Source organism: Mesoplodon bidens, assembly GCF_964165515.1.
Source record: "Mesoplodon bidens genome assembly, chromosome: 6".
Lineage (NCBI taxonomy): Eukaryota > Metazoa > Chordata > Mammalia > Artiodactyla > Ziphiidae > Mesoplodon > Mesoplodon bidens.
The window spans coordinates 7,535,057-7,548,906 of NC_138162.1; the positions used below are offsets into that span (position 1 = coordinate 7,535,057).

General features: G+C 50.4%; 1 protein-coding gene across 8 annotated transcripts in view; it reads right to left on the bottom strand.

Moving 5' to 3' along the window:
- Window positions 1-8,047, bottom strand: part of ODF2 (outer dense fiber of sperm tails 2) — a gene marked incomplete at its 5' end in the record, with an annotated part of 31,825 nt that extends 23,778 nt beyond the window's left edge. For 2 of the 8 annotated variants that reach the window (XM_081237777.1, XM_081237776.1), the window contains 4 exons: window positions 3,764-3,889; window positions 4,164-4,280; window positions 5,149-5,239; window positions 7,884-8,047. In XM_081237777.1, the coding sequence (XP_081093903.1) occupies window positions 3,764-3,889; window positions 4,164-4,280; window positions 5,149-5,239; window positions 7,884-8,047 (498 nt within the window). Of the gene's footprint in view, window positions 1-3,763; window positions 3,890-4,163; window positions 4,318-5,148; window positions 5,246-6,613; window positions 6,754-7,883 lie in introns of those variants that run through there. The other 6 variants (XM_081237780.1, XM_081237779.1, XM_081237782.1 and 3 more) reach the window with 6 other exon arrangements.
- Window positions 8,048-13,850: the final 5,803 nt, after the last annotated feature.

Genomic DNA, 13,850 nt, shown 5'->3' on the forward strand with positions numbered 1-13,850 from the left:
GGAAGCTGGTGATGTTGTTTCTTGAGCTGGGTCTTTGTAAAAATTCATCAATACACTTCTGATGCATGTACTATCCTGCACTTTCCAATGAAAAGGTTTTAAAACTTAACAGCAGCCAGATTAGAGTAGTAGAATTACAGTGATTGTCTATTTTTCTGTATTTTCAGCTTTCTGTCATAAAAATAGATGACTTACTTAGTAATAGGGTAGAGAAAAAACCCAGACCTGCTTTCTCCCAAAGATCTTACCTTGTGTACCACGAGGGGTTTTAAAAATGAAACACGGGGACTTCCCCGGTGGTGCAGTGGTTATGAATCCGCCTGCCAATGCAGGGGACACGGGTTCAAGCCCTGGTCTGGGAAGATCCCCCATGCCGTGGAGCAACTAAGCCCGTGCGCCACAACTACTGAGCCTGCGCTCTAGAGCCCACAGGCCACAACTACTGAGCCCACGTGCCTAGAGCCCGTGCTCCGCAACAAGAGAAGTCGCCGCAATGAGAAGCCCGTGCACCGCAACGAAGAGTAGCCCCCACTCGCCACAACTAGAGAAAGCCTACATTTAGCAACGAAGACCCAACACAGCCAAAAATTAATTAATTTTAAAAAAAAAAGAAAGAAAAGAAACATGAATCCCCACAAGCACATAGCAGCTTCCGGGGTCCATGTCCAGCTCCACCACAAACTTTTCCTCCTGTTGTCTTTTCTCTCTTGTCCATAATGGTAAGGGCAGTCTGGAGCCTCCCAGGAACATGGAAGGCCACTGAAAAATGGAAAGGGGCTGAACCAAGAGGACAGCATGAAAGACAGCTACTGCTTGAGAGATGGTAAGTCACATCTCTGGGCCCCTCCGTTTCTAGGATTCTGTGGCCCTAGGACGGGAAGGGGCACTGAGCTTTCCAGGGGGGACCACAGTCCTAGCAACCCATGTCAACAGGAAGTCCATTTCCACAGCGGCATGACTTTGATATATAATTTGAAAACTACTAAGTCTCTTCATTAAAAAAAAAGAAAAGAAAAAAAGCATTTTAAATAAAATATAGTATGTTTGTTATAAAGAAATTCAAGCAAACCATGAAAAGATAAAGCATTAAAGCCTCCCACCCCAGAGGTAATCACTGCTTACCACTTCTTAGATTTCCTCCCCAAAACAGGTTTGCACATATAAACATATCCATACACACATGGACACACAGATGCCCTTTTCTGCACAAATAGGGCCAAACTCTCCGTGCTGTGCCACTTGTTGCTTCATTAGCACGTAGAAATATCTACCTCAATCTTCTAGTGGTTGCATGGCATTCCATTGTATGGATGCATCATATTTTAACCAATACCCTCCTGACAGACATTTAGGTTGCTTCTAATTTTTCTCTATTGCAAACAATGCTTTAGTAAACATCCTGATACACACACAGATCCCTGTGCTCTTCTGTGACTTTTAGCATCAATTCCCAAGTGTAGAACTATAGAATCCATGTTTGGATGGATGCTGCCAAACTGCCTCCAGAACGGCAGAATCGGTTTCACAATCCACTCAAAACTGTCCAGGGGGGCTTCCCTGGTGGCGCAGTGGTTAAGAATCCACCTGTCAATGCAGGGGACACGGGTTCGAGCCCTGGTCCAGGAAGATCCCACATGCCGCGGAGCAACTAAGCCCGTGCGCCACAACTGAGCCTGTGCTCTAGAGCCCGCGAGCCACAACTACTGAAGCCTGTGCACCACAACTACTGAAGCCCGTGTGCCTACAGCCCGTGCTCTGCAACAAGAGAAGCCACTGCAATGAGAAGCCCGTGTACCACAACGAAGATCCAATGCAGCCAAAAATAAATAAATAAAACAAATAAATGTTAAAAATATATTTAAACAAACAAACAAACAAACAAAAACTGTCCAGGGACTTCCCTGGTGGTCCAGGGGTTAAGACTCCGCTCTTCCACTGCAGGGGGCACAGGTTCGATCCCTGGTAGGGGAATTAAGATCCCACATGCCACGCTGCGTGGCCAAAAAAAAAACACAAACAAAAAACCATCTAAAAAGATTCGTTGGGGCCTCCCTGGTGGCGCAGTGGTTGAGAGTCCGCCTGCCGATGCAGGGGACACGGGTTCGTGCCCCGGTCTGGGAGGATCCCATATGCCGCGGAGCGGCTGGGCCCGTGGGCCGTGGCCGCTGGGCCTGCGCGTCCGGAGCCTGTGCTCCGCAACGGGAGAGGCCACGGCAGTGAGAGGCCCGCATACCACAAAAAGAAAAAAAAAAAAAAGATTCGTTGGTACCTCCCATATGCTTGTCAACACAAGATATTCATAATCTTTTCAACTTTTTTCCATTCAATAAAAATGATAGCTTGTTTTTTCTAAAATGTAGTTGTTTCTAATTTACATTTCACTGATTATTAGTGAGGTACACATAGTAAAAAAAATCTAAAAAGCATTTTAGTTCCAATTTTCCTTGCACTTTATATAGAGAGATATGTCAGAACACTTCATTTATTCCCTAGAATACCAAACTCCCTTTGTCTCTTAGGGATAACATGGTAAATCAGGGAGTCAAGAGAGTGAAGTATGACTCTAAACTTCAGAGTAATTACTATTATTTCTAATTTTAAAAGTAATAAGCTCTCAGAAAAAGAATCTTTCAAAATAGATCAGGCATCATCATCTTAAGGTATAGTCATCCCTTGGTCTCCACAGGGATTGGTTCCAGGACCCTCATGGATATCAAAATCAAAGGATGCTCAAGTCCCTTGTATAAAATGGTGTAATATTTGCACATAACCTAGGCACCTCCTCCTGTATACTTTAAATTAGCTCTAGATTATTTATAATACCTAATTCAATGTAAATGCTTTATCAGTAGTTGCTGGCACACAGCAAATTCAAGTTTTGCTTTTTGGAACTTTATGGATTTTTTTTTTTTTCTTAAATCTGTGGTTGGTCGAATCCACAGATGTGGAACCGGCGGATACAGAGGGACAACTGTAGTCTCAAGCCCTTTACTTGTCTCAATAATGAGATCTTTGTCTAAAACACAGTCACAGGCCTTGTCTTGTCAATGAGTTTCTTCACTGCAATTGACTAGAACATAAGCATAAGGAAGGCACAGCTGCCAGTTTGCAGCTGTAACCCCAGTGTGCAGCAGTGTCGCAAGAAATGCATGAATTACTGCACGGATGGATAGATGGACAAGCAAAACGTTTTGAGGTGTGGCTAAAAAAAGACAACAGTTCTCTTGGAACCTTGGCAGCTCACACGGAAGGCAGTCATTCCTCAGGAGATTATTCCAGTGGTTTTGATGACATCTATGGAATACGTGCACGGTCTCTTATGGGGGTGACCGTAAAAGTGAAGATGCTTTCTTGGATATGTACGTTCTGGTATATATTTTAAAATTATGCTTCGGACACTAGCAAAGTTACGTGGGGCAAGACATGTAGCTCCTCACATACAAATCAGAGAGCCTACGAGTACCGCCTCTAGAATGAGACACCCCTGAGTCCTAACTCCACCTCTGCTACTCTGTCTGCGAGACTTCACCTCTCTGAGCCTTGGTTTCCTCATCTGCACCTTGGGAGAGCGGGACCTACCGCACTGAAGTGTTGGCAGGACTCAAGAAGATTCCCATACTTTCAGGGTTTAGCCAGGCACTCAGTAAGCGGGACCTACTGGGATGTCTCTGAGAGCTCCCGCCGACCCTGAACCATACAGAGTGTGAGGCCTGCTGGAACCTGACCAGTCGGAGAAGAAAAGCCTGAACGAGAATGAGCCTACCTCCCACTTGCATCCCACATGTCGGGTGGATGATTTTCCAGGGGGCATCCAAGGTACCTTGGTTTTCACCCGGACACTCCGCCGCACGTTCACGGTGTCCCCTTTCATTCCGCGCTTATGAGATTTCTGTGGAAAGGGACAAACCCAGGGTCACTTCCCCACGCAGCTGGCCGTGGCATCACTCTGGTGGCGTCTGCTTCCAACTCTGCTGGGGAGCCACTTCTGACCAAGGCTACTGCTACCACTGCCGGGTGACCATCCTACCTTCCAACCAGGCAACTGAGCTCTGAAAGCGAATGTCTGTCTCTCCAATCTCTGGAGTTAGAAGTATGAGGAGGCCCAGCTGGGAGGGGTTGCCTTGCTCCACAGCCTTGGCCTTGCCCCCCTGGCATGCTCCTACCTGGCTGTTGGTCGCTGATGCTTTCGGGAGTTTTTTTATGTGGACATGGACAGGGGTGTTCTCATCCACGTGAACATGTAAGGGGGGAGTTGACGAGCGGTCCTTCATGGTTCGCTTCTGACAGGTGGGGGAGGACAACACAAAAAAGGTTGATCTGTGGATGAGTAAACTGGGCGTGAAAAACCGAGCTCACAGCCTCTGGGGGCCACTGAAAGCCTAGCCGCCAAGCAAGCAGGACAGCAACCAGCACTACCGGCATGCGGGCGGGAAGCAAGGCGGGCGTGCCACTCAGCAGGCTCCTGAAGATCCCAGCTGAAGACCACCGGGGAGATGCAGGTCCGTTCAAGAAAAGGGTCTGTGAGACCCACAAGTTCTAATAAAGAGCCCAAACCCAGGCCCCGGGGTCCTCAGAGCTGCATCTCTTTCCAAGCCTGCTGGAATGCACAGCTCCTCCTGAGATTCAGCACAGATGGAAAGCAGGTGAGTCCTCCTACACCGGAATCTGAGTGGGGCATGCGGATTAGCACGGGACATGCACAGAACGGTTACAGTGCAAAATACTTCAAGCAGCAGGTAGATAAAAGACGGTGAAGACAGAAAGCTGGAGGAAATGCCGAGATGAGAAGGTTGTATGGATTCTAAAGGCCACTTAAGCAGGGCTGAACACATACCCCTTGCCTACCACCAGCTCCTGTCAATCCCCATTCTTTTTTTTTTTTTTTTTTTTTTTTACTTTTTTCTTTTTTCCTTCGTGTCTTTTTTTTTGAAATTCTGTTTTCAGATATTTGAAGTTTGTCTGGAAGGATCAGATTAACACAACCTCCTCACACCCGGCAGCCTTGCCACAGGCAAACCCAAATCCAATCAATCAGCGGGCTATGCATGAAGGCACCTAACAGAGCACCTGGCCACCGGGCTGCCAGCAGAAGCGTCTTTTCTGGCGGGGCCACATACCACGGGGCTGCTCCGCGCACATGTCACCTACCGTCACAGTCACACTGGGTGAGCCACAAGGTGTCCTCAAGACCTTTTTCTGCGTGAGCCTCGTTACTCTGTTCTTCTCACACGATGGAAACCTGTACCTAGGCACAAGAAGCAGATTATAAGCAGAACACTAGGGCTCTTCTATTTCTTAGATCTCCCGAAGTTATATACTACATATGGTGTCTAACGAGTCCATGGCTAGGAGAACCAGTGTGGAATCATTTGGCTCCCTTTACACAAGCACCAAGCTCTCATGGTGTGCCCGGCAGGGGGATGGAAGCAGGGGGTGATGTGCATTCGCAGGGCTGGCCTTTTAACCTGCCATCGCGTCACACGTATCGTGACCTTTTACTGAAAAGCCCAGCTTTCATCCTGTCTGTCAGGAGACAAAAAAGCAGGCAGCACGTGGGCAACAGCCAACATGCTAGTCTGGCCAAGGGCGAAAGTGCCCAGGACACTGGCTGGAGCAATGCTCAGTGAATGACTGCCATGAAAAGACAGAGGCATAAGCTCAGGAACAAGGTCTCTGTGACTCCGTTTCATAAAATTAATAGTCAAATATTCAAATAAGAGGATGAAAAATGACTATTTCCCAAAATATTCCGCTTGCTACCCTTTAAGCACCTGAGAGGCAGGGTTATTTTTGCTTTTACGGATTTTTTTTTAATACCACGCGTAATTCATCTTATACATAAACAGCCCCATCACCAAATGTGCAAATAAAGCAAAAGTTTAATCTCCAAAATCTGGCAGCAGTCAATCCAAGAATTCCAGGACGGGAAGGGACTTGGAAAGTACACTTCATCCATCCCACTGCCTGGTGACAGCTACCCCCAAAATACGACCTTGTCCTCGCCCTCCATTATTTTGGAAAAAATAATGCAACATAAAAATTCTTTAGCACTTTAGCACACATTTTGCTGTATGTATATCACATCTTGATATAAAAGAAAAAAAATTGAGTCCTACTAATCATTTAGCCAAGGAATACCAAGTCTGTGCAGATGGGTTTTTTTTGTTTTTTCCCTCCTCACTTAGAACATTTCTGTTCACTTGAAGCCAATAGATTTGGGAAAGCTCTCACCCTCAGCGGGTTTTCCATCAAACTACCTGGATTCCACCAACATCTGACTAACTGCCGCGTCCACCTCTTTCGTGGTTGTTATTTACACCTAGCCTCCTTTCAAAAAGGATCTGAGCCTAGTACTCCAATGACACGATGGTGATCCTATTTGCTACCAGGAACTGGGGCACCTGAGGAGGGAGGGCCAGAGGGAGGGCAGAGCTGGGATTACATGCGTGTATTTTCCTCTTTCCTCTTAAAAATTATTTTTAAATGTTTTGGTCCAGGTTTTCAGTACACAGAACAGAGAGCTGAAAAGAGAATCCTCCAGTGAGCCTGACCTGGGAGCCCCTGCCCGCTTTTCCCTGCCCTATGGCGGAGGCGCCCCCCACAATGGCAGTACCTGGGGGAGCCGCCTGAGGATGAGGCAGACATGGTCAGGCATCAAAGCCGCAAAGGTGGGCAACTGGGTCAGCAGGCTCTGCTCAGGGGGACCCAGAAGGGCGTGTCAGTGAGAATCTCAGGGGCCGGGCATCAAACGTCCTGAGGGGAGGAGAGTGTAAGCTTTGGGGGTGACAGTTGGATGAAAACTTGGGAGGTGCTCCTCTGCTGTCCAAGTCGCACAGCAACTGACTGTCCTGCCAAAGTGGGGGGAGATAGGAGAGGCTGAGCGACCCGGTGGGCGGGGCGGTGAGAGCTTCCCTCCCCAGGGAGGGCCAGGGGGCGGAACTTCGGAAAAAGGAACCACCACACCCAGGCCCCACGCGGGAGGGAAGGTGGGTGGCCACCAGGGGGGAAACCTGAGACGCTGGCTCGCGTGCGAGGAGGGCGGGAGAGAATCGCTAGGCTCCAAATGGGCCCCAAAGGGCCGGAACCAGCGCAGAGAGCGGGAGGGATATTCGGGGCGGAGCCAGGGCAACTGTCTCCTAGGAGAAGGGCGTTCCCGACAGAATGGACACCCGAGAAGACCAATAGTATTTGAAGGAGGAAGGAGCGGAGGCTGCAGGGGGAAAGGGGCGCTAAGCAGCGAGTGGGTGCCCCGACGGCAGAGGGAAAATCCTCCAGGGCGAAGCAGCGGCCGCTGAGATTTGGTATCCGAGTTAGAGCGGGTTCGACGTCGGGTCGTGCAGGGAGCGGGGCGGGATCCCCGGAAGGCCCGCTAGACAGGTGAACCCACCCAACGGGGTAGGGCGGCCCGGAGGCGGTCCCCGGGGACTGCGCTGCCTACGAGGAGCCGACAAATAACTGCCGGGCCGAGGCCCTCAGGGGAGGCGAGGAGGACGGGGCGACGCCCACCGGCGGGCAAGAGGGCGCGGGGCCAGTCTCCGTCGGCGGAAAGGGACGACCACCCACCAGCGGGCAGGAGGGGACTAGTTTCTGCCCATAGAGAGAAGGGCGAAGCCCGGAGGGAGCAGAGCCCTGCCGGTGGTCAGGTGAGGAAAGGCCCGTCCGTTAGCAGGAGGAGGAGAAGGCCCGCGCCGGTGGGCGGGGCGGGGGGCGAGATTCTGACGGGAACTGGACGAGCGCCCCGGAGGGTGCCGGCGGGGGCGGCCCTGGGGGCAGCGGGACCCGGCGACCTCGGCGGGGGCCACCCCGCCCGTGGGGACCAGGCCCGGCGGCGGCCGCGGGACGCCCCGGAGCGCCCTGGCTCCCGCCTGCCGGCGGCCTCTCACCAGGAGCGACACGGCTGCGCCCAGAAACGCCTCCTTATGAAGTCGTTGAAGTCGGAGGCCAGGGTCTTGCCATGGAGACGCCGCGACGGATGCAATCCAGCTCTGGCAGCGACTCCTCCCCGCTTTCTCCTCCTTTTCCGACAACCGGTCGGCAGGTCGCCCATTGGCCAGTTCAAACCCCCCCCGGGAGCCTCTCGGGTTTCGCCATTTAGGCCCAGCCCCTGGCGTCACAGGGATGCCCCGCCCCACCTGAAGCTCCGCCACCTTCCGGGCCACGCGTAGCGTCGCCATGGAGACGCGCGACGCCACTGACGGGCCTGGCCCGGGCTTGCGTCGCCCGGGCTTGCCTCGCCGTTCAAGACCTAGCTTTCCCACTTCCGCCATTTTTACCCTGCCTTCAGCCCTTGTCGGTTCCCCTAACTCAGAGGAGCGCCCAACTTCTAGCCTACTCCCTCTGATTCATATTAGGCCACTGGGCTCAGGGGTCAGGAAACATGTTACTGTCCGGAGCTGCGCGCTGCTTCTGGAAATACAGCCCTGTCTCTCCTCCCCTGCTGGTGCAGAGATGGAGCCTGCTTCTGCACACCACCCAGACTCTCTCCCCCTCCCACATCGCCTGTCTTTGTCCAGGCGGGAGGAAGGGTCCGCGTTCCCCTTGTTCCTCCCTGCCCTCCTGCACACTGTATGCTGCTGTGCGTACACACCTACTCCGTTGAAGTTCTCGCTGAGTCTCCATCTTCTCAACTATGTTTCACTGTCAGCCAATCATGGGGGGGCTGTCACGTGGCTCACGCAGCCGCCCTGGATTCTGGGAGACTTTAACATCCTCAGGGCTATCCTGGCCTCAGTTCCTTGACATCCTCATCTCCATGACCTTCCCTCCACCTCAGCCATGTACTCCCAGTGTCACACAACTGGTCCACCTGAAATCTTAAGTTCCAGCTCCCCCCTCTCCAAACAGAACTCATTCCTCTGCCTTCCCGTCTACTGTCTAATGCTTATGGCGTTCATTCCTCAGTGTTAGGGAGCCCTCCACTCCCTTGCCCCGTTCATTTTCTCCCTGTTGAAGAATTGATGGATCCCCAATCCCTATTGTAATCCAACCACCGGAGTCTCTGCAAAGATCAAATGCACAAATCATTTCCTCCACCCTCAGCTGAGCCCTCACCACTGCCCAGCAATGGTTTAATTTATCCCTGGACCCCCTCCGCCTCCCCACGTTGGCTTTTTATTTATCTGTCTATCTATCTATTTATTTATGTATTTTTGGCTGAGTTGGGTCTTTGTTGCTGCGCACGGGCTTTCTCTAGTTGCCGTGAGTGGGGGCTGCTCTTCGTTGTGGTGCGCGGGCTTCTCGTTGCAGTGGCTTCTCTTGTTGCAGAGCACGGGCTCGAGGCGCAAGGGCTTCAGTAGTTGTGGCTCACGGGCTCTAGAGCACAGGCTCAGTAGTTGTGGTGCACGGGCTTAGTTGCTCCGCGGCATGTGGGATCTTCCCGGACCAGGGCTCGAACCTGTGTCCCCTGCATTGGCAGGTGGATTCTTAACTACTGCGCCACCAGGGAAGCCAGCCACGTTGGCTTTTCCAAATCTTTGCCTCTTCCCCATCCCATATGACAACTCTCCTTTTTCATAGAAAAACATAAATTCATCCAGTGGAATTCTCTCCACCTTCTCCCACCTTCCCTCACCTTTAACTTCCCCCACCTTATCCCCCCACTTCAGAAGAAGTGATGTCATTTTTGCTGCCCAAGATAACCTTCTTGTTTCCAGGCCTAGGTCAAACATCTCTGTAAAACATCTCTTGCCAGCCCCAACGCAGACTTGTTGATCATTTCTCAGTGCTCCCTCATTCAATGAACCAACATTTATTAAGTCCCTACTGTGTGCTAAGCCCAGGCTGAGGGACACCAAACCAACACATCCCACACAGTCTTCAAGGAGTATACACAGCCAACCCCTCTGACGTGACCAGATGAAATGATTAAAGCTTTCCCCTCCCCACCCACTGAAGGATTTTGCCTCTGTGGCTTTGTCCCCTACCCACCATCTGAGGAGGGTTTTCCTCTGCCAGTGCAGTTCTTCGGGGCTTTTGTGATGGAGAATCTGAGAATGGAGAGGACTGAGAGGTCACCACCCTCAACACACACACACATACACACACATGCATACACTGGAAGTGAGTGACAGGAAGGAGGCAGGGGAAAAACTTAGAGACAGGCAACAGGGAGGAAGGGGTGCTGAAGACAGGCGCACAGGGACACCTGTAGTGGGTGAAGGACATGCGATGGGAAAGAGAACAGGAATTTTTCTTTAAATATTATTTATTTATTTATTTGGCTGCACCGAGTCTTAGTTGCAGCTTGTGGGATCTTCTGTGCAGCATGCAGGATCTTCTAGTTGTGAGATCTAGTTCCCTGACCAGGGATCGAACCTGGGCCCCCTGCATTGGGAGCTCGGAGTCTTAACCACTGGACCACCAGGGAATTCCCTGATATCACTTTGGATTGCTGGACCGTGTTTTCTGAATTCAGGCCACTCCAAGCCTGGCCAGCACTGGCCATTTTTTTTTTTTAAGAGCACTACCTAGCACTGATGAGGACATTGGGAAATAAGCAGTCTCACACATTGCTGGTAGGTTTAAAAATGGATGTAACTGGACTTCCATGGTGGCACAGTGGTTAAGAATCTGCCTGCCAAAGCAGGGGACATGGGTTCGAGCCCTGGTCCGAGAAGATCCCACATGCCGCAGAGCAAGTAAGCCCATGCACCTCAATTACTGAGCCTGCACTCTAGAGCCCGCAGACCACAACTAGTGAGGCTGCGTGCTGCAACTACTGAAGCCTACGCGTCTAGAGCCCATGCTCCGTAACGAGAAGCCACCACAGTGAGAAGTCTGCGCACCGCAATGAAGACCCAATGCAGCCAAAAAATAATAATAAAATAGATAATAAGAGAGATCAATTGTTGAATGTGGAAAGGTTTCCAAAACATATAGCTGAGAAAAGTAAAAGGCAAGGTGCACAGCTGTAAGTCGACCATGATGCCATTTCTGTAGGAAAATAACCTGTGTATGTTAATACGTACATGTAAAAAAATCTGGAGGACTAGACACTGAACACTTAGGAGTGTTTATTTCTGGAAGGTGGAGTCAGAGATTTTTCACTTGTGAAGTGTATATTTCTGTAATATTTAAGCATTTTTGCAAAGGAATATGTTTTCAGTCAGAAGAAAAATCAGCAGATTAAAAACTTGTTGGAGGGACTTCCCTGGTTGTCCAATGGTTAAGACTCCACGTTCCCTGGAGGGGGAGTGTGGGTATGATCCCTGGTCAGGGAACTAGATCCTGCAGGCTGCAACTAAGACCCAGCGCAGCCAAATAAAAAAATAAATATTTAAAAAAGGGACTTTCCTGGTGGCGCAGTGGTTAAGAATCTGCCTGTCATAGCAGGGGACACGGGTTTGAGCCCTGGTCCAGGAAGACCCCACATGCCACGAAGCAACTAAGCCCGTGCGCCACAACTACTGAACCTGCACTCTAGAGCCCGCGAGCCACAACTGCTGAAGCCCACGTGCCTAGAGCCCTTGCTCCACAACAGGAGAAGCCATCGCAATGAGAAGGCCGTGCACCACAACAAAGAGTAGACCCCGCTCAGCACAACTAGAGAAAGCCCACGCACAGCAACGAAGACCCAACGCAGCCAAAAATAAATAAATAATAATAAAAAAAGAAAACTTTGTGTGAAAAAAAAAAACTTGTTGGAGAAGATAATTGTGATCTATTGGTTGAAAAAATAGATTGTAGGAACAGCAAGTTCAGTATAAGACCATGTATTTGTTTGGGAGGCTGAGGAGAGATGTAGATATATATTCACAGAGAAAAAAACTACAGATTTGGGGTGGAGGATACATGGGTGTTTCTTTTTTTTTTTTTTTTTTTTTTTTTTTTGCGGTACGTGGGCCTCTCCGTGCTGTGGCTTCTCCCGTTGCGGAGCACAGGCTCCGGACGTGCAGGCTCAGCGGCCATGGCTCACGGGCCTAGCCGCTCTGAGGCATGTGGGATCTTCCAGGACCGGGACACGAACCCGTGTCCCCTGCATCAGCAGGCGGACTCTCAACCACTGCGCCACCCGGGAAGCCCCATGGGTGTTTCTTGTATTACACTTATATATCCTCTTTTTAAAACTGTGAACAGGGACTTCCCCGGTGGTCCAGTGGTTAAGACTCTGCGCTTCCACTGCACAGTGTACAGGTTCGATCCCTGGTCGGGTAACTAAGATCCTTCATATCGTGAGAGGCAGCCAAAAATTTAAAAATAAATAAATAAAATAAAAAATAAAACTGTGAACAAGGGCTTCCCTGGTGGCGCAGTGGTCGAGAGTCCGCCTGCTGATGCAGGGGACGCGGGTTCGTGCCCAGGTCCGGGAAGATCCCACATGCCGCGGAGCGGCTGGGCCCGTGAGCCATGGCCGCTGAGCCTGCGCGTCCGGAGCCTGTGCTCCACAACGGGAGAGGCCACAACAGTGAGAGGCCCGCGTACCACAAAAAAAAAAAAAAAAAAAAAAATCTGTGAACAAAAGAGGGTATGTAATATGTATTAGTTTCCTAGGGCTGCCTTGACAAAGTACCACAAACTGGGTGAATGAAACAACAGAAACTAAACAGAACTAAACAGTTCTGGAGGCCAGGAGTCTGAGATCAAGGTGTTGGCAGGGTCATGCTCCCTCTGAAGGTGCTTGGGAAGGATCTGGTCCAGGCCTTGGTCCTAGCTTTTGGTAGTTCCTTGCTAGAGGAACTCCAGTCTACCAATGGCCTTCTCCACGTGTGTGTGTCTGTGTCCAAATTTCCCCTTTTTATAAGGATATCAGCTGTAGTGGATATTAGGGACCCATCCTTCTCCAGTATGACCTCATCCTAACTAATTACAACTACAACAAATCTATTTCCAAATAAAGTTGCATTCTGAAGTACTGGGTGTTAGGACTTCAACATATTAACTTTGGGGGGACACAATTCAACCCAAACATAATGCATATGTTCCATTTAAAGATGTATAATAAACTTGGGACTTCCCTGGCGGTCCAGTGGTTAGGACTCCGCGCTTCTACTGCACGGGGCATGGGTTCCATCCCTGGTCAGGGAAGTAGGATTCCTGCGTGCTGCGCGGTGCGGCCAAAAATAATAGTAATAACAATAAAATAAACACTAATGGAGCACCACCCAGCCACCCAGCTTAAGTAATAAAAGATTTTTTTAAAAATTTTTATCCAGAAGACACTATCTCAAAATGTTAACACTGACGATTTTAGTTTCCTCATTCTGTTTCTCTAAATTTCAACAATGAACGTGGGCTTTTCTTGTTCGTTGGAAATAACCACAGGTGAAGGAGGAGCTGTCATCTCCAGTGCTGGACCCCAGGCCTGTGTGCAGCTCCCGGCAGGGGGATGGCCCGAGTCCTTAGGCTCTGGAGCAGCCTATCCATTTGCCCTAGGGCCTGATTACCAGTTGTTTCCATCTTGGAGCACTTCCTCCAGGGCCCTGATGCAATGGCCCCAGCATAACCCTGGGGAGAAGGAATCCGTGCTCCAAACAGGGTCTAGCTTTTTCTTTCAGGTGACTTGAGAGATTTCAAGTCCTGGGTGGAGTAGGGAGAGAAAATTCTCCCAGGCCCTATCAAGGCTTGGCTCCTCTTGGACCTTTAACCAGCCCCTCACTGACCCTGGGCCTCTGAGATTGGATGGATGCTGGACTCAGTTGAGAAGAGAGTCCAGGTTCTACGGTGGCCCAAAGCAGCGGTTCTCAAAGTGGGGTCCCTGTACCAGCAACATCAGCATCACCAGGGAACTTGTTAGAAATACACATTGTTTAGGCCCCACCCCAGACTTACTGAATCAGAAACTGGGGGGCGGGGGGAGCAGCAATCTGTGTTTTAACAAGTTCTCCAGGTGATTCGGATGCACTGTAAAGTTT